This window comes from Colletotrichum costaricense (assembly GCF_030867565.1).
Source record: "Colletotrichum costaricense strain IMI 309622 chromosome Unknown Scaffold_7.1, whole genome shotgun sequence".
Taxonomy (NCBI): Eukaryota; Fungi; Ascomycota; class Sordariomycetes; order Glomerellales; family Glomerellaceae; genus Colletotrichum; species Colletotrichum costaricense.
The window spans coordinates 1,336,285-1,353,956 of NW_026848236.1; the positions used below are offsets into that span (position 1 = coordinate 1,336,285).

Below are 17,672 nucleotides of genomic sequence, written 5' to 3' on the forward strand. Positions count from 1 at the left end.
GCGATAGAGGAATTTGACTTCCTCTCCCTTCACCTCATCAAGTGATCGCACCATACACATGCCCCGTGAATAGGTCAAAGCGTGGCCTAGCTTCTGCGCATATGGTAAGGTAGCTAGCTATGAACACGCATCATGAAGGTTTGCCGGAGCCGGCTCCGCTTGGAGCGGAGTCTCCTCTACCGTATTTCACGATAAGAAAGTCTGTCAACGAGGGGGTTATTGAGGTGTGGGACTTGACTCGCTAGAAGCTTGATATGCTTTTCGTCTCTTCTTGTAGGGGTTCTGTGATGTCGAGAATGTGACGACGATAGGACTTGACTCATTGCCAGCTTGCTGAGTGATTTTGATGATGGTTTTCTTGTGGCAGTCGAGGGATCTCTGGCGGCAGCTTCCCATTGACCTTCCAAGTGAGACATTACTCAGATATTCAAAACCTACTTCCTCGCAGTCTTGGTGTAGAAGAGCTACATGGCGAACATCAGATTCGATTTGATACAGCATGTAAGCTCTCGAGATCTTGCTTAAAATTGGTATCATTTCGGAGCGAGTGCCTAGTCACGGGGAACATTCCCAAGAATCGTGAGGACAGCCCCTATCTGCCAGACCACTGCTCCCTCCACCCGCCCTTCTCAAACAACCACAGCGCCTCCGTCGCATACGCCCGACTCCCCCTATGACCACCATCCACAATCGCCGCCTCGGACAAGCTCTCCAGCACGCGTCCCTCCTGCACACTGCTCCAGATGCCGCGTCCCAAGCTATCCTCCTCGCCGTTTCCCCACTCGCCTTTACCCAGCCTATACAGAATCCGCCCCAGCGTCTGGAACGCGACGCACCTCTGCGCTGGCACGGCGCTACGCGCATAAATAGCCAGCTCCTCGATCGTGTAGCCCGCCGCCTCGGGCGCCTGGCCGTGGTGGTGAAGGCCCTTTGACGTGGGGATCGACCTGCTCAGGCGAGGGGGGATCAGCCCGCCCTTGAAGTCGAAGCGGAGGGCGGCGATGGGGAGGGAGGACTGGCCCGGGTAGTAGGGGGATTCGCGGTCGGCGGGGGAATCGGCCGTCGGGATGGGCGCCATCCAGGCGAGCTTGCTCGGGTCGGCGGGGAGGTTGGGGAAGAATTTCTCGTGGAGGGTCTGGAGGAAGTCGGGGTGCGAGGGGTCGAGGTCGGGGAGGGCGGGCGCCTGGGGGAAGTGCGTCTTGTCGGGCTGGTCGTTGAGGGGGAACAGGTCTGCTGGAGGGGCGGCGGGGGCCTTGTCTTCGTGTGTGTGCGAGGGTTTTGGCGGTGCCTTTGATGTTGGCTCGTCTTCTTCGTCTGCGAATGAGACGGATTTCGGAGCCGTAGCGGGCTTTGGTGCTGGCTTGGGTTTCGGCGGCGCAGAGGTGTCCTCGATCTTGATCTCTGGTGTCGGGGCCGGCGGCTCCCTCTTGGTTTCGTCCGCGGGCGGATCGAAGGGATTCGGGCCATGCTGCTCGTCTATATTGGCCCTACCGAGGAGACGCTGGATAAGGGACGGGTCAAGAGAGTTTAGCAGTTCCTGCCTCTCCTGTGCAATGTCCTCTGGGCTCATATCCTCCAGCTTCTGCCTATTTTCGCGGTCGATTCTCCGTCGCTCGGCGGCCTCGAAAGACTTTTGTGAGTCTGCGGCGACATCTTCGCTGGACTTTGGCTGGATCGAGGAGGTCGCGGCCGCGGCTTGGGCACCTGTCGTGGGCTTGCCTTGCCGTTGCTGCTTGAAAGCCGAGACGCGGGCTGCGCGCTTCTTGTGTGCGGGGAAGCCTGTCGGGGCGGCGTCGATGTCGTCAAAGACAACGGGTTTCGCAGGTGTCGTCTCCTTTTCGACAATATCTCCGACTAGCATCATCGGCTCCATAACTGCGTTGTGGGGGTTGGAAAGAAGGACTTGGAAGAGAGCAAGATTGTGAGAATGTTGGCGGTTCGGCGGGAGCAGTTGGTGGGTGGGTTTACCAATTATTTTTTTCCCTTTGGTCGCAGTCCAGAGTGACGTACCTTTTCTTCTTATCGGGCTGTAGCTCTGCCTTATCAGATTGCACGCCCCCCAGGCCAGTGCCCCCTGGTCAGAGGCTCCATGCCTTTTTCGGAACTGCCCGTGCGGCACCCCGAACACAAGCTCATTTTCAGATGGGAGTACGACGGGGAACCAGGGTCACCGCGCCAAGGGGTCAGATGCGTTTGGGGGTCGAAAATTGCCGCATATCGATATTTCGGGCTCTCTATGAGCGCGTGCAACTCCGGTCGCGAATGGCATAGGTTCAATACGGAATCAGCAATCACTCCAGCTGTCCCGACTAAAGGAGGAAGTGCAACGGTGATGGCGGCTGGCTGCAGGCTACACTACCAGAGATGGAGGCTCATGGGAGGGGAGACGACTCGTCCTAAATCCCGAGAATGCGCCGTTTTAGAGTTGTGGCTGACAAGCGGGACTGAGCCACATCAAGTTTTGCATTAGCGTCGATCGTCCGCAAAATTCCAGAAAACTTTGGATGGGCGGAGAGGCGGACTGGCGGGCGACCATGCCGGGGGGTGCAGTGCAGTATGTACGGATACGCTGTATACCTCAGCATTCTGTTTCCGTTTGATTGGCACAGTGTCGCTTCTTGGTGGGATAGATGAAACTTGTTGGATTTGTTTGAGAGTTCATTTGGAAGATGCATGGTCATTTGTGCACAGCGATAAATGCGTACTTTTGCAAGTACACCTATCCGTACATTTATCTCCTTGTCGGTGTTGCCATGTCTCTCTTGACGAGAGATTGTTGCATGCAATTAGGTTAGAGCTTCCGAGAAGAATTTCGGCTGGAAAATTCGCGCACTACACTTTCTTAACACCCTGTTTTCTTCCTTTTCTCCGCCAACCATGCCGCTTAGAATACAAACAATTGTCGTTTATGTCTCGCTGATGAGAAGGAATGTTCGGGTGACAAAAGGAAGGATTATGCACGTTCTTTCGAGCTTGTGGCGTGTTGCAGAATCTGCAACATGTCTTTCATGTCCGTAGCGCACCACCTAGCAGCATCTGTGTGTTGCCCCGAAAAAAGGGTTTTGGCTGCAATGAAAGGCTTGTTCTGCGAAATGCACGTCGACAATGAAGAGGAAATATGAAGGCTATGAAATCAGCTATCAATATGTCTTGTTGCATCCATACCTGGAAATAGTCAATGAGGCTCATGGGCCTGTAGTCAGTCCCTCCTCCATGATCAGCGAGACATGCAGAAGGGGGATCGAAATAGACAGACTACAGAGGATGCCCTGCGCCGTTGTTCGCTCCCCTGAACAGTGGGGGGAAAGCCTGGAGGAGATCTGGCTGGACCATGAGGTGAGGTGTGCCCCGGCCATCATCTCTCCGTTTCGCAGCCCCACCCCCTGTCTACTTTCCAAGTTCCCTCTTGGCTCCTGCCCTCCAAGCTCATTAGGTAAGCATGGCAAGGTACCTTCATTACTCCAAATATTATGTGCTGCGTACGGATACCTCTGCGTCGGGCTCAGCCAGCAAGGTGGGTGTGCTGGGTGGTTTGCACAAAGATCCTTGCGCCGGCCGCGGTTATCTGGGACGCTAGGGCGGAAATGGAAGCCGGACGTGGTTCAACGTCAGACGCGCAGGATCCACCTTTACCCACATTTGAACGTTGCACCGCTCCTCAGATTGGCGGGAACAAAAGGAAAAAAGGCTGTTAAGACAACAAGAGGTGGCACATCTTTGTACTCGGTACCTGCGCCCGGACCCGTGTTTCTCTTTTTTGGCGACATCTCTTAGCTCCGAAAAAAGCTGCAACCACCTACACCTTGCACCTGCACCACACAACGCGGTCCCCCCCCTTTCCTGTTCGCTTGCCGATGGCCGCCCATGGGAGAAATTCCACGACCCCTTCTTTCCTTCCTTTCCCCACGGCTCGGCTCCTGCTCCCCTCCTCGCGCGGCTGCACGCACTGGACTGGATGAGGTACCATCGACCACCTGCACCCCCTCGCATCCCCGTAGCGCCGCGCTGCCTCCATGTCTTCCCAATTCATGTTACTGCATCCAAAAGGTGTACCGTACGGATACAAACACACACGCCGCATGAGGTGCCGCACTACACAATTGTAGTACCTTATTGCTGGAGACAACCTACAACACTAGGTAGATTGTGCCTGCCGCGGCAAGACTTCCCTTCCCATCCCCCATCCCCCATCCCGTCTCATCGGCCGTGACGGTTCTTGCTGGCTGTTGATAGTGGGTTGACTTCCAGGTTCGCCCTTTCCCCAAAGTTACCTGAGCTGAAGGCTCCGACTTCCTCGCATCGGGTTGGCCGCTCGCCCTGCTTTTTGCCCTGCGTGATCTGGTTCCGGGCGGCGTACCTTCCTCTTGTACCCTGGTCTGCCATAGTGGTGTTTATTTTCCCTTGTCGGCTGTTGGCGAGACATGCCCGTGGTCCAACATCCCGTCCTTGGCCTTGGCTGAGGAAGAGGAGACACCATCGTTAAGCGGAGAAAGCCCCAAAAAGCCGCCGACGTGTGTTGTTGCTCTCGCTCTCTCATGGTGCTTGCCTGTCTGGTGATGGGTAAATGATGGGGGTGGGCGTGCTCCCATTCCCATCCACCCCGTCCCGTCCATTGTCAGTCAGCCTGTCTCTCATATTACCTTACCTGAGGTTCCTTGCCATACCATCCCGTCATCCCGTTCGTCCATCTTTTCTTTCTGCGCCTGGCCCACGTTGGAGGTTTACACATCTCTCTGCATCTCTGGTCCGGCTGTCTCGACCTTTCGTACTTTCCTCCCTGGGCGGCCCGTTCTCGAAGCGCCATCGCTTCTTGTCATCTTGGTGTTTTCCCCCCTTCCCTTCCCTTTCCTGCCTCCCCACTCCCATTACTTGCTGAGGTGAGGTGCAGCCGAAGGCATCCCATCGCTCACGCCCCCCCTTTGGCTCTCGCTCAGGACGGTAGTCCACTCTTTCCATGTTGTTGCCATTCCCATTTCCCTTCTCCCGCTCCCATTCCCATCATTCCCAGTTGTTCTCTTCCTAATGCCTTTTCCCTCTTTTAACCTTGGCTTGACCGTGACTGACCGCCCACCCCATCCCATCCTGTCCATTCCCATCCTTTTTACCATTCCCCCCATAATCCATTCACCCGCCCCGTCCGCGTCCTGTTCTTCTTTCCTTGCCGTGCTTGCCCACCCCGTCCACGTTCCTCGTGGTCCTAAGGCCATCTGATCCCGTCGATGTGCCCCCCAGCCTAGTCCGAATCTCTAATTCGGCTTTAATAATAAAATTTCCCTCCCATTCACTCCTGCTGAGGCCATCCACGTCTGCTCGGTGCCCCGTTTTTCTCGTCTTGCGCAGCAGCCAAATGTCGGCCCAAAAAATAATTGTTGTTCCCCCCAAAAACGTAGCCATCCCCATCTCCTCTTTCGACCTCCCATTCCCCTCCTCCTTTTTCCTCTTCGCAACTACCACGACGCTGCAAATTCGACTGCAGAATCGTCAAATCCATCAATCTCGACATCAATCACCATCGTCGACATCCTCAAAATAACACCGTTTTGTTCGGCTCACCAAGCTGCACTCTTTGACGGTCGCCAAACTCCTCTTTTCTCTACACAACACCTCTTTTTTGTCGATCAAAGGTGCCAATTGTCGTCAAAAAACACGCCTACCGATCATTGAGGTTATTCACGAGTTCCCACCTTTGCCAACTCCGCACGGCCACACCGCAGGTGACCACTGCTCAATCGGTGCAGCAGTCTCCTGCCTTAGCCAACCTAGTCCGTCTACCTTACATAATTCCGCGTCTGGCCCCAACCTACTTTCAGCCAATCTGGAGCTACGCAACCTCAACGTACCAAAACGCGAACCCACCTCCCTGTCAGAAGGGAAAAAGTGAGGTCATTCAGGACGAACCTCTCACAGCAATTCACCACGCGACTGCAATCGAAGAATAGTTCGATGCACTATACCTGCTGTTCTTCACAGTAGCCCCACGGTATCAAACACTGCCTTGAACATTTTTCAACCTCAGTACCTTTTTTCCCGGTGCAGGTGTCTGTCGAATTAACCTTCGAAGACCTCTTTTCGGTGTGGTGTTACTTTGGTGGTGGAGGAGAGCCAGCTATGCGCGACAGCTCTTCACCTGCACTTTCATCACCACCTTCCGGCTCTATTTCAGACCCAGGCTCGCCAATAATCGGTCGGCCAAACAACAACGATATGGATATGGACGAGATCATAGTAGATCCCTCCCAACCTCGCTTCGGTGTCGCCGCAGGAGACCAGCCGCCTCAACCGGAAGTCCGCCTTACCGCTGCTGGCTTGCCACGAAAGAAGCCCGGTCGCAAACCTGGCTCTACCGTCAAGCCTAAGAATCCCGACGAGCCGCCCAAGGTGCGCCGACCTCGAAAGCCTCGCGATCCCAATGCGCCGCCCATTCAAAGGAAGAGAAAGTCGGCACCAGCTGCGGATGCCGATGCAGGCTCAGATTCCAAGTCCCTAGCCGCTGCAGCTGCATCTTCCTCCACACCTCCTCCCTCTCGACAGACCAAGATCACAGACCTCGTCGGCATCAGCTCGTCTTCCCGACCTGGTTCTGCTCAGCCCGAACACACAGCGCAAAAGGCACCCAAGCGAGAAGAGATGCCGCGTTCAATGCAAAGCATTCTGAACGCAGACCCCGAGCCCGAGCCGAAACCACAAAATACTGTTCTCCCCACGCGTACTAGCGGTCAGGGTTACGATCCTATCCGTGGAAGCTACGACCCGGTCAGAGGCATCTTTGGTAATGCCTCATCTCCAAGACCCGCAACACAAACTGTCAACCGACCTAGCGCGTCTCCCTCTATCGCGAGCTTGGTAGATCCGCCCACGCAGAGTGTCACGTCGCCTTCTGCACAAAACTTCCGCATTGCCTCGACTGCTCAGTCACGAACTGAGAATGCATCTTTGCCAGCATCTCCGTCATACCCTGCCAGATCAATCCCTCAAGCGATTTCAAAGCCACCTGCACCCGAGCCGAAGAAGGCCCTCGCTCCCCCGCCAGTTCCAGCTATCAAGGCAGATGCGAAGCTGAAGGACGCAGCTTCGACTGCTGGTTCTGTCGCTAGCAAGAAACATTCACCAAAGCAAAAGCCACAAAAGTCTGGTGTCTCTTCACCGAAGCTGAATGCTTTGGACGACTCTCGGGATCTACTCGGAGATCGTTCAATTCTGGACTTCGGCAGAGCCGAGACTGGCAAGGAGTACAAGGCCCCGGATATTGTCCTGGACATTCCTATCAAGCCCGGCGACACGAATATCTACATCAACGTGATGCGTATGGCTGAGGAGAAGTATGGCTGGGATGCCCTGCACCCTCGCCTGGCGGAGAAGCGAGATCGCAAGGCCCGCATTGCTGCTGCCTCGGCTGCCTTGGAGAAAACGGCGTCAGGCCAGGAATCTGGCGACGAAATGTCCGAGGATTCAGACAAGGAAGCTAGTAACGTGGAGATGGGTGGTATGACGAGTGGTGCCGACCTTCCCGAGAAGCCGAAGAAGAAGAAGCGCAACTTCAAAGAAGATGAGTACGACAAGGATGACGACTTTGTCGACGATTCCGAGCTTCTGTGGGAGCAGCAGGCGGCCGCTAGCCGGGATGGCTTCTTTGTGTACTCTGGACCTTTGGTGCCAGAGGTTGAGAAGCCTGCGGATACAAGGTATGTTGCATTCACTATCATTCCTATATTGCACAGTTCACTGACACATTTCAGACCCGACGGACTGCCCAAGCGTGGCCGTGGAAGTCGAGGCGGTCGTATTGGCGGTCGTGGCGGTACGACTCGAGGTGAGGGCGGCACTGGTCGTGGAGGCGGACCAGGCTCCCGAGGTGGTCGCGGATCCCGAGGCGGCTCTCTTACTCGCAAACCGCGTATCACCAAGTCTGAAAAGGAGCAGCTCGAGCGCGAAAAGGCGGATCGCCAGCGACAGGCTGAGCTGAGCGCCAAGTCTACAAACGGCTACTCACTTCAGCCGCAGACGCCCTCCTTTGCAGCTGGAATGGCAGGCGCGTAAATCGCCTAGAAATCCTTCTACTACGACACAACGGATGCTACATGACCACGGCATATATCCTCGTTGAGAGGAATGGTGTCTTTGAAGACACGGCTCGCAACAAACGAACATACGAAAGTGGATTGATATGAGAGAGTCCTCAAGTAGGCTACTGTTGCGGCTACGACTTGAGAAAGACTAGCGAGAGGCGGTTGTCTTATCCGAAAAAAAAAACAATCGGAACAGGCGTTGTGATGTTAATGCCTTTTCCTTGGCCATTGACTTTGCTGAGGGTGACATGATTATTAGGCTGGGCGGCACTGCTTCTCAGACGGCATGGGACGGCATGGGAATCCCAGGATTGCGGCGTTTGGGCTTGTAGGACTGATTATTGGACGGAATGGGTCTACAGTTGGGCGGTTCCACTTATCCACTCGTGGCGGTGGAGTTTCCAAGCCGTGTGATAGATTTGCGAGTTGTGTTATGGTATTCCGGAGTAGAGATGTATGCTTAGAAAGACTTACTACCAATCAAAGCAGTGATTAATGCCATTGGTGGTTACAACTTGACTTCGGTATCTCAGTGCAGCACTCTAGGGCAGTACAACATTGGTGGTCAGATAAGCATATGTTTCAAGATGAGCGAATCCCAGCCAGAAGTTTGGTGATGGGGTCTGCAGTTTGGACCCTGAGGTTTGAAGCCGGACAACTTGCTAAGATGCGTATATCGGGGCGCTATGTCATTGCGGGGTGTAAATCGAGCTCACCGCCCTCAAAAACAGGTGATAGTTCGGTGGCAGAAAAGCGCCAAGATTTCACATAAGCGATTTCTCCACACCCCAAAAAATTTCGAACTGCCCGAAAATTCGCAGCCAATCCGCCCGCAACCGCCGCAGTATCAAAGCTCTGTCTCTGTTCACCGAGTCTGCTTGCACCCGCCTAGCCGTTGATTTTCGTTTGGCTCAGCAGCACTCCAACCCACCCTTTTGCGGCCAACACATAGAAGAACATTTACTTCTTTCAATAAGAATTTTACAGGCCAAGGAACAGAACAAAGGGAATATGGCGGAATCTACTTTGCAGGTTCGTTGTGTTGCCCGTGCCCCGCCACCGGCCGAAGGAAAAAAAAAAGAAGAGAGAGAAAGGCTGCTGGCGGCGGTGATGATCCTATGAGATCGCCACAAAAGACACAATGTTAACATGGTTCGTAGGATCGCCTGCGCGAGCACTCAAAGGCCTTTGATGGTCTCTTGTCCCTCATTCCGGCAAAGATGTACTATGGAGAAGACAACTCTGTATGTTTGCCCCCAGTCCGCACCTTACATCCTTCAATGGCCCTGCAAAGCAAAATCGCAAAGCGACTGAAAGGAAGCCAGCCTCGTCCCCTACTCCATCGCTTGTGCCTTGGCTACACAGCACCACAGTACCTTCTATTAAAGAGCGCACTTTGCTCACGCTTCTTTCTTGCAACAGGAACAATGGAAGCGGACGAAGCAGACGAAAGCCGAAGCCAAAGCCGCAAAGACGGCCAAGTTGGACCCCGACAGCGAGCTGAACCGCAACGCAAAGGAAGTCATGGACGAGCGGGCGGCGCGCAACAAGCGCAAGCTGGAGGCGATGCAGGAGGAAGAGGACAAGGAGGACGACGAGCCCATCCCGGGCGTGCAGAGGGAGCTGCCCGGCCAGGGCCTGCGGATGAACAAGGACTATAACAAGAAGCAGAAGACGGCCGACCTCCCGATCGACACGATTGATGACGCCAACCCTGCCGAGATGTCGCAGAACCAGCTCATGAGGATGGCGAAGAAGGAAGCCAAACTGGAGAAGCGCGCGACCAAGAAGGCGAAGAAGGCTGAGAAGAAGGCTGCTAAGCTGGAGGCTGCTGGTGGTGACGCCGCCATTGCCGATGCTGACGCTGAGGTGCCCGAGGTCAAGGAGTCCAGCAAGCCCGCCGCCACCAAGGCTGCAAAGTCCCCGGCGGCTGCCAAGAAGGAATCCAACAAGAAGCAACAGAAGAAGGCCGAGTCCAAGGATGCCAAGCCCGTCAGCAACGACCACGATAGGGACGCGGATAAGGATGAGGACGAGGAGTACGAGACCGTCGACGAGTCCGACGACGAGACCGAACCCGCGACAAAGTCCAAGTCCAAATCCGCCGACCTCAACCCCCTCGACCTCTCCGGCCTCGCCCAACAACAAAAGGCCACAGAGTCCAGCGGCGCCTCGACACCGGCCTCGCCAACCTTTGACACCGCGGCCGCCGCCACCGCGAGCACGACAACCTCGACGAGCTCCACCGTCCCGCCCTCCGAGAAGCCAAAGCACATCAAACTCCCCGCCGACACCTCCGCCCTCCGCGCCCGCCTCGCAGCGCGCATAGAAGCCCTCCGCGCCGCCCGCAAAGCCGACGGTCCCGACGGCAAACCGATCCGCACGCGCCAGGAGCTCATCGAGGCGCGCCGCTTCAAGCAGGCCCAGCGCAAGGAGCACAAGAAGGAGCTCCGCACAAAGGCCAAGCTCGAGGAGGAGGCCCGGCGCGAGGAGACGCTCGCGTCAAACTCCCCCAGCGTCATGTCGCCTCGCGTCGGCCTCGGCGGCGACGACGGCGACGAGCCCGCCAACTTCGCCTTCGGCCGCGTCGCCTTCGACGACGGGACGAAGCTCTCGCACGACCTCTCCCACGCGCTCAACACGCACAAGAAGCGCGGGCCCTCGGACCCCAAGACGGCGCTCATCAAGATCCAGAACCAGAAGAAGCGCCTCGCGGCCCTCGACAAGGAGAAGCAGGCCGACATTGCCGAAAAGGAGCAGTGGCTCGTCGCCCGGAAACGCGCCGAGGGCGAGCGCGTGCGGGACGACGAGCAGGCCCTCAAGAGGGCGGTCAAGCGCAAGGAGCAGACCAAGAAGAAGAGCGAAAAGGCGTGGAAGGAGCGCAGCGACGGGGTGGCCAAGTCGATTCGCGAGAAGCAGAAGAAGCGCGAGGATAACCTGAAGAAGCGCAAGGATGATAAGCTGGCGCATAAGCTCGGTCGCAAGAGCGGGAAGAAGGTTGGCGGCGGTGGGGCGAAGAAGACCAAGGCGCGTCCTGGGTTTGAGGGGAGCTTTGGCGGCGGTAAGAAGAAGAAATAAGCGTGAGGCTTGAGCAGAGAGCTATCGTGAGGAATGAGGTAGAAGCGTGAGGAGGTTTGGCGACTTAGGAGATTAATCGATATCCCCCCCGGAGCAGTGGAGGCAGGACACAAGTTGTGTGTGTCCGAGGAAAACCGACGAGCGGTTTTTTTGCATCATCACTATGGATGGAAAACGGCGTTTTTGGGAACAAAAAGAGAACTACTGTACATTGTTTTGTCTTCTTTCTTCTGCACAAAAAAAGGGGGACGGCGGCGTAGGAGGGAACCCATGAATACATATTTCAATCGTTCTAGCCATGTCACGGTTGTTTTCATCGCTTCGTGAACTTCCACTACTGTATGTCAGTGCAGAGGATAGTTAGTGTCTCCGAGGCTATCGTTACGAGGTTGGTATGACTCGTAGGGAAGGAAGACTCCAGATTCAAGCTCTCATCAACGCCGGCCGGGTATATGATATATGGCCATATCTTGCACATCTCAGCTTAGACAACAACGCAAGGCAAGGAGACGGTAGAACAAGCCCACGCAGATCTTTCAAACTGATATCTCACACTCATTTTCCCTCTTCGCTCTCGTTTCTCGGGACGTGGACTGAGTGTGTTCTGCATTAAAACGATCGCTTACGGTGAAAAAAATGAGTTGAAACCCAACCAACTACACGCGTGTGTATTTTTCGCCGTCCCATCATCCTTCATTTTTTTTTCCCTTGCTGGAAACCGTTTTCTCTCCCATGAGGCAAAAAGAAGGGTATAGCGCCCTCTCATGATATTTTGCCCCCAAGTTTGCGAACCCAATATCCTGCTCCCCCACGGCCACCTTACATGCTGCACATTTTTTGGTTTGATGGGGAGCATAAGAAAGTCGCTTTCCCCTGTTGCTTTATTTTATCATTTCTCGTGAGGGTTCAAATTTGGTGAAGGTCGGGAAAGCTCAATGCTGAGGCGTTTCGATGTGTCTAGGTTGTGAATGGGATTGAGAAATGGGGGAGTCGTGTTCCCGAAACTCGCTCAGCGCTCTCTGCCCTGTACAAAGTCCAGGCAGCGGAATGATCGGTTTCGAGAATGTCGAGGTCGATTAGGTTTACAAGAGGGAATCAAGACGGGTGAAGACACTAAGACAGGCAGCCACAACTTCGAGTTGCAGCTCCTTATCCTTGCCCTTGCTGATTTCCTGCAAAAGTGTTAAATCCAGGCCATTAAGCCGCATGGGGAAATTCTGTTCAACATACGTCTGCGATGACTTGAGGCAGGTTGGCACCGATACCGTTGCCGGTAGCCTTCTTTCCAAAAGGCCATTGGCTGTAGTCGGCGAGAAGCTCGTCTGTCTGGGCAAAGGCGCGCTCGCGGGCCTCGTGGCCGAGGGTGCTCAGGGCGTTCTCGAGCACGTTGGCAGCGTAGGCGGCGCACACCATGGCAAGAGTACGGACGTAACGGAATTCGAGGTTCTCGGGCAGGAATTGGGATGCGGGGAGGACGACAGTACGCTGGGTCAAAACGTTGCGGACGCGGCGGCGAATCTCCTCCTTAGCACCTCCGTCGGCGACGGGGTGGGTCGCCATATCGAACAGCAGGAAGTTGCGCTTCTCGGTGCGGAGGATGCCCTTATCGACTAGACCCTTGGCCAGGCGCTCGCGAACCTGCTTTAATTGGTATCCGATCTTCATCAGATTCCAGGTCTCTCCTGTAGGTGGCCCACATCCGTCAGCCAGAGTGCTTTCCAAGGGCGAAGTGGACAGCGCAGTGCTCCATGCCATTTTAGGGAGGGGAAAGGGGGGTAGCTTTACCGCTCATCAGATCGATCCAAGAGCTGACACTCATCTTCTCGCTCTGCTTCATCATCTTCAATGCCTCATCGAGCAGGACCTCGCCTGTCAGGGTGTCGTCGATAACCTCAATGACGCGGTCCGCAAGGGGGAAACGTCTTCTCGAGGCATCCTTCTGCATGCTGATGCGACCGCGGAATGCGAGTTCGATGACGATGCATCCTCTCAGAGCGTATGAGATGTTGTCGTTCCAGAATGACAGGTAACCCTGCACCGTGTAAAAAGTCAATTAGCGACCTGGCTTCATGTGTGGAAATCGGTGCGCAGCGCTCGTCGTCGGCATACCTGCTTGTCCTTGAGACCGAGGAGCAGAACCTCCTCCATCAACGTCAGCTTGGGTTGTTTGCTGCGCTCGGCGCTCTCGCTGATGTCGCGGGGGTCGAAGGCGATCTTGTGGCCGTTCTCGCCGCTCTCGTAGCTCGTCTCGGGGGCGCTATCCTTGATGTTGGGCGTTGAGTTGGTCCGGCTGGCGCCATTGCTGGCCTCACCATCGCCGGCCGCGGCACCTCCGCCTCCACGGCGTCGGGTAAGACCTCCTGCCGCTGCTGACATTGTGCCTGATGTCGAGATGGTGTCGTGGGTATGTCGTCAAAGGGAAAGGGAGGTAGGGCTGGCTCGGGGATGATCCTGAGATTCGGGCCCGGTCAAGCAATGGTCGCAGATGAGACGCTAAACACTCGTCGCAGGTCGCGCAGGTCGTCACCGGATAGCAAGGCGATGAAGGACGTGCCAGCAAGATGTTGGAAAGTTACTTGCAGGTCGTAAGGCTGCGGGCGCTCGGTCGTGATGTCGAGGCGCTTTCTTTCTCTCCCTATCTCGGCGATCGGGCCAGGGAGCTGACAGCTGCTGCGCGGGCTGAAATGGGCCTTGTGGGTTATGTGTCAGAAGTTTGGGGACACCCTTTTGTGAGGGTGGCTAGAGATGGCGAGAAGCAATCCAATCCTGCCGATGGAAGCAAGTTGTTGATTGAAGCAATGTGTCAAAGGAGAAATCTGACGCTTCTGTCGTGTGCCCTTTGCTTGTATCTCCTCGAAGGCCTGCTTGGTTGGCTAAGTTTTGGCCCCTTCTGCCAGTAAATGGAATTTCTCGCAGCCTGGAAATTGCACCGCCCCAGCTGTGGTGCACGGGCCAGGTGCGCCTGTTGAGCTCTTGTGGCGCCATGAGGCTTGGGCTCCACCTTGAAGCACGACACAATGAGCCCGGTGGATGGAAGGGAGGGAGGGACCTTCTCCCCCCGGCTCGTGGACCCTGACTAGGCATCTTCTGTAAATAATACGATGTTGCCCCGTACCTTACATGCTGAGAGCTCTCCATCTGGGCCTTCACATGTATCATGTATCCGTCCGCCGAGATGCTGTCGTGCTCTTCGCTCTTCAATTTTGGGCATCATCGGGACATCATCATGTTTGATTTCCGCCGCTAAAATCGTAGCATGGAGCTCCGCAGGGGCCGACATTACTGCCCGTCTTCGCCGGTCTTGACTCAAGTCGCCAAAGTCTATTTGATCAATCCAATCCACAATTTCTTGTCTTGTTATCGACCTGTCTGTTTCACATCGCGATATCCATTTTTCCGCCTCGAGATCCTATCTTATCAGCGACTCTCGTGAACACGTGGCTGGACGCGTGTGCTGAACGAAATAGATTTCCACCCCTGGCGTTGACACCCTGTCTCACTAGGGAGAAACGGCGAGCTGCGCGAAGCACTTTTTCAATGGCTTCCAACATTCCTTTGCAATCAACGGCCACCGTGGCCTTGGTACGTCCTGTAGGCCGCCAGCCGAGACAACTTGTATCGCCGTGCCCTACACAGCAATTGGCGCAGTAAAGGCGGGAGAAGCATTCAGATCGAGTTCGCTCTATCGTAGACCAGCATTGAATACAAGTTGCTTGCCGCAACGTATGCAGCATTCACATGGCAAACTTTTGCGTCCGGATACTGAGGTACTCGGCTTCAGAGCTTAGCGCGGTTTTGCGGGGCATGGTGTAATGGAGCTGGTCCGGTTGACCTGCTTACTGTGGGTCCGATAACCCCGCCTACCACCGATCGCCGTCCGGAGCTCTCGTGTGAAGATGCCGGAACAGCTCCGTAATTTTCCTCCGAGAGTGTGGCAGGATGAGCGAAAGCTTTTCAGGAAGGCGGGAGTGACAATGTGATGATTACAACCGATTTATGTATGCATCTCTACTCCCGAGCTTGAGTTCCAGGCGATCTACAGCTAGCGCTAGAAGCATCAGCCCACGATCCAGACGGTCCATACTAGTGGCCGACTGCGGCCTCATGCATTGCTGAGAATCTCTTGCCCTCAGGCTTGTTGGCTTCCACCAGCTTCCTGATGGCAAGAACCTCGCTCTCCGACAACTCCACATCTCGGGAGGCCCAGTTCTCCTCCAGCCTCTTCGGCTTGGTAGTACCCGGGATGGTGATGAGACCTTGGGCAGCCACCCAGGCCAGGGCAAGCTGAGCAAGAGAGCAGCCCTTTTCGGTAGCGATCTTCTTCATCTCATCCACGATGGCCTTGTTCTTATAAAAGCTCTCTCCTTGGAACTTGGGGACTGTGATGCAGGTCAGAAAATGTGCTCACTGGGGAAAGAGAAGGAAGGCATTCGAGTGCCTGTGACTACATACCAGTTCGACGGAAGTCATCGGGCGCGAAGTCGTCGGGGCTCTGATAGTCGAAGTTGTCGACCAACCAGCCGTGGCCCAACGGGCTGAACGCTACAAAGGCAACATCCAATTCCTTGGCCGTTTGAATTAGGCCGCTCTCCTCATGGAGGGTCTCAAAGGCAGAATACTCCGCTTGGACCGCATCGACCTTTGCGACTTTTCAAACGTCAGTTTTTAATTGCATGAAAGATGAAGCTGAAGTCGTTGTGGCGGATGGGACATACTCGAGTTAGCCTCGCGCAGGGTTTTGGCAGAGCACTCTGACAGGCCAATGTACTTGGTCTTCCCCTCCTTCCGAATCTCGTCAAGAGCAGCGATGGACTCCGACAGAGGTGTCTCTATAGCCTTTGTTAGATGAGTAGAAACAGGATAGAGAGGATATCATACTCGGATCGATTCTATGCAGGTAGTACAGGTCTGGTGCGAAGCCTAGTCTTTCAATGGTACCATTGATATAAGACCGGATATGGGATCTCGAGTTGGTGACACTGCGGTCGTTGAAGACATCAAAGCCACACTTGGAGGCAACTTGACATATAAGGTCAATACTAGATCATCACACGATGCCATAAGTGAACTTGAGCTTACCGAAGACCTTATCCCGAACGTTGTGCTTGCGGATGAAATCCCCGAGGATCTTCTCGTTAAGACCTGCGTCGTACGCAACCTGACATCATGTAAGGGAACGTCATAAAAGAGACTTGCTACGTGCGGCACAGGGCTTACAGCAGTGTCCCAAAAGGTACAGCCCAGCTCGATTGCTTTTAGAAGCACTGGCTCCGCCTGCTCAGCCGAGAGCCTAGTGCCCATGGCCGACGTTATGCCCATTGCACCGAACCCCGGTACTGGGACGCGGATGCCGCCAAAGGGGAGAGTCTTGACCATCTTGGTATGGAATTGGAGTGATGATGATGGGTGTGTAGGGACAGCGAGTAGTAAGAGGATAACTTTGTAGAATTTCAAGTGATACATCATTTGATAGACATTGAGGGAAAGAATCGGTGGCTTTATATAAGTTCTCGTGCAGGGTCATCATCAATCGTTCTCGTAAAGCGGAGCCATGGCCTACAGCTTTAGCCCGGTGATTTTCTTTAGAAAAGTAAGCAAACCGCAGATTTACTGGCCATAACAGATAAATCCGAATGCTGTATTCGTGACTTATTTGACTTGTTCTGCCTCTACGGCTTCAGTTTTGAAACCAGCGAGTCATCGTACTGGATGTTATGACGTTCGGCTCCGTGTGCAGGGGTGTCAGCCGGTGCTAAAGGCCGCGTCTAAGTCCGCTAACCCCCACAACTCGGATGACATCTAGTACAAAGTCTTGAGCTTCCCGAGTCTATGTTGTTCTATATAACCAATCTTTTCACACTACGCTCCTAGCACTGAAATCTTAATTCATCATCGCCGTCTTCCTCCTCTGCGGCTTCCACGTTAATGCAGCAAGAGATCAACTAGCACAGATGGCTTGGACGATATACTCACAAGGCTCGATCATCGCTGCTGAAACCAGAAGATGAGAGCAACTTGCACCCAGCACAGCTTGCGGAAGACGGAAGTTTCGTCGAAGCCGCAGTTTTCGGGGCTGGCCTGACGGGCATAAACTTAGCTTGACATCGGAAGCCAGTGCGAATACATGGCTGCCAACACAACTGAACTTGACAAGTTGTAGACTGGCACGGCATTCATTTTTTTCAAAAGCAGGACACGCCTTCCACGGCCTCTCAGTTCGATCTTCTAGTTCGTGTAGAATAGATGGTTTGGACAGTGGTGAATCAAGAGGTTGGTCACCCCATTGAGACAGGAAATTTTCGGATTACTGTCTACATGGCGTTTGCTTTTTTTTAACTCGCATGGCAATTCGATGCCCGCATCTTCCCGAGCCAATTCATCTATAACAGGTTCGGATCTTGGGTCATCCAATGTAAATGTACCATGATGCCTGGACGACCCAGGCCATCCTCGTCTAGTCCGCCCACATATGTTGACATCTGTTCGGTCAAATCCAGGTCAGAATTCAGGTACCTTGGTCATCGGAAA

General features: G+C 54.7%; 5 protein-coding genes across 5 annotated transcripts; 2 read left to right on the plus strand and 3 right to left on the minus strand.

The window, feature by feature from the left end:
• Positions 1-592: 592 nt before the first annotated feature.
• CCOS01_07633 (uncharacterized protein) lies at positions 593-1,873 on the minus strand (the record flags this gene model as incomplete). Its single annotated transcript, XM_060455796.1, has 1 exon — positions 593-1,873. The coding sequence occupies one exon, from the start codon at positions 1,871-1,873 to the stop codon at positions 593-595; it is 1,281 nt and encodes a 426-aa protein (XP_060313688.1).
• A 4,235-nt stretch (positions 1,874-6,108) lies between these two features.
• CCOS01_07634 (histone promoter control 2) lies at positions 6,109-8,037 on the plus strand (the record flags this gene model as incomplete). The annotated part of the gene is made up of 2 exons (XM_060455797.1): positions 6,109-7,682; positions 7,737-8,037. 2 exons carry the CDS (start codon positions 6,109-6,111, stop codon positions 8,035-8,037), a joined length of 1,875 nt encoding a protein of 624 aa, XP_060313689.1.
• A 1,040-nt stretch (positions 8,038-9,077) lies between these two features.
• CCOS01_07635 (surfeit locus protein 6) lies at positions 9,078-11,144 on the plus strand (the record flags this gene model as incomplete). The annotated part of the gene is made up of 3 exons (XM_060455798.1): positions 9,078-9,098; positions 9,227-9,310; positions 9,489-11,144. The coding sequence occupies 3 exons, from the start codon at positions 9,078-9,080 to the stop codon at positions 11,142-11,144; spliced, it is 1,761 nt and encodes a 586-aa protein (XP_060313690.1).
• A 1,082-nt stretch (positions 11,145-12,226) lies between these two features.
• Positions 12,227-13,520, minus strand: CCOS01_07636 (uncharacterized protein; the record flags this gene model as incomplete). Its single annotated transcript, XM_060455799.1, has 4 exons — positions 12,227-12,316; positions 12,375-12,826; positions 12,930-13,176; positions 13,254-13,520. The coding sequence occupies 4 exons, from the start codon at positions 13,518-13,520 to the stop codon at positions 12,227-12,229; spliced, it is 1,056 nt and encodes a 351-aa protein (XP_060313691.1).
• A 1,707-nt stretch (positions 13,521-15,227) lies between these two features.
• On the minus strand, positions 15,228-16,520 carry CCOS01_07637 (aldo/keto reductase; the record flags this gene model as incomplete). Its single annotated transcript, XM_060455800.1, has 6 exons — positions 15,228-15,523; positions 15,597-15,791; positions 15,860-15,973; positions 16,023-16,163; positions 16,224-16,302; positions 16,362-16,520. The coding sequence occupies 6 exons, from the start codon at positions 16,518-16,520 to the stop codon at positions 15,228-15,230; spliced, it is 984 nt and encodes a 327-aa protein (XP_060313692.1).
• Positions 16,521-17,672: the final 1,152 nt, after the last annotated feature.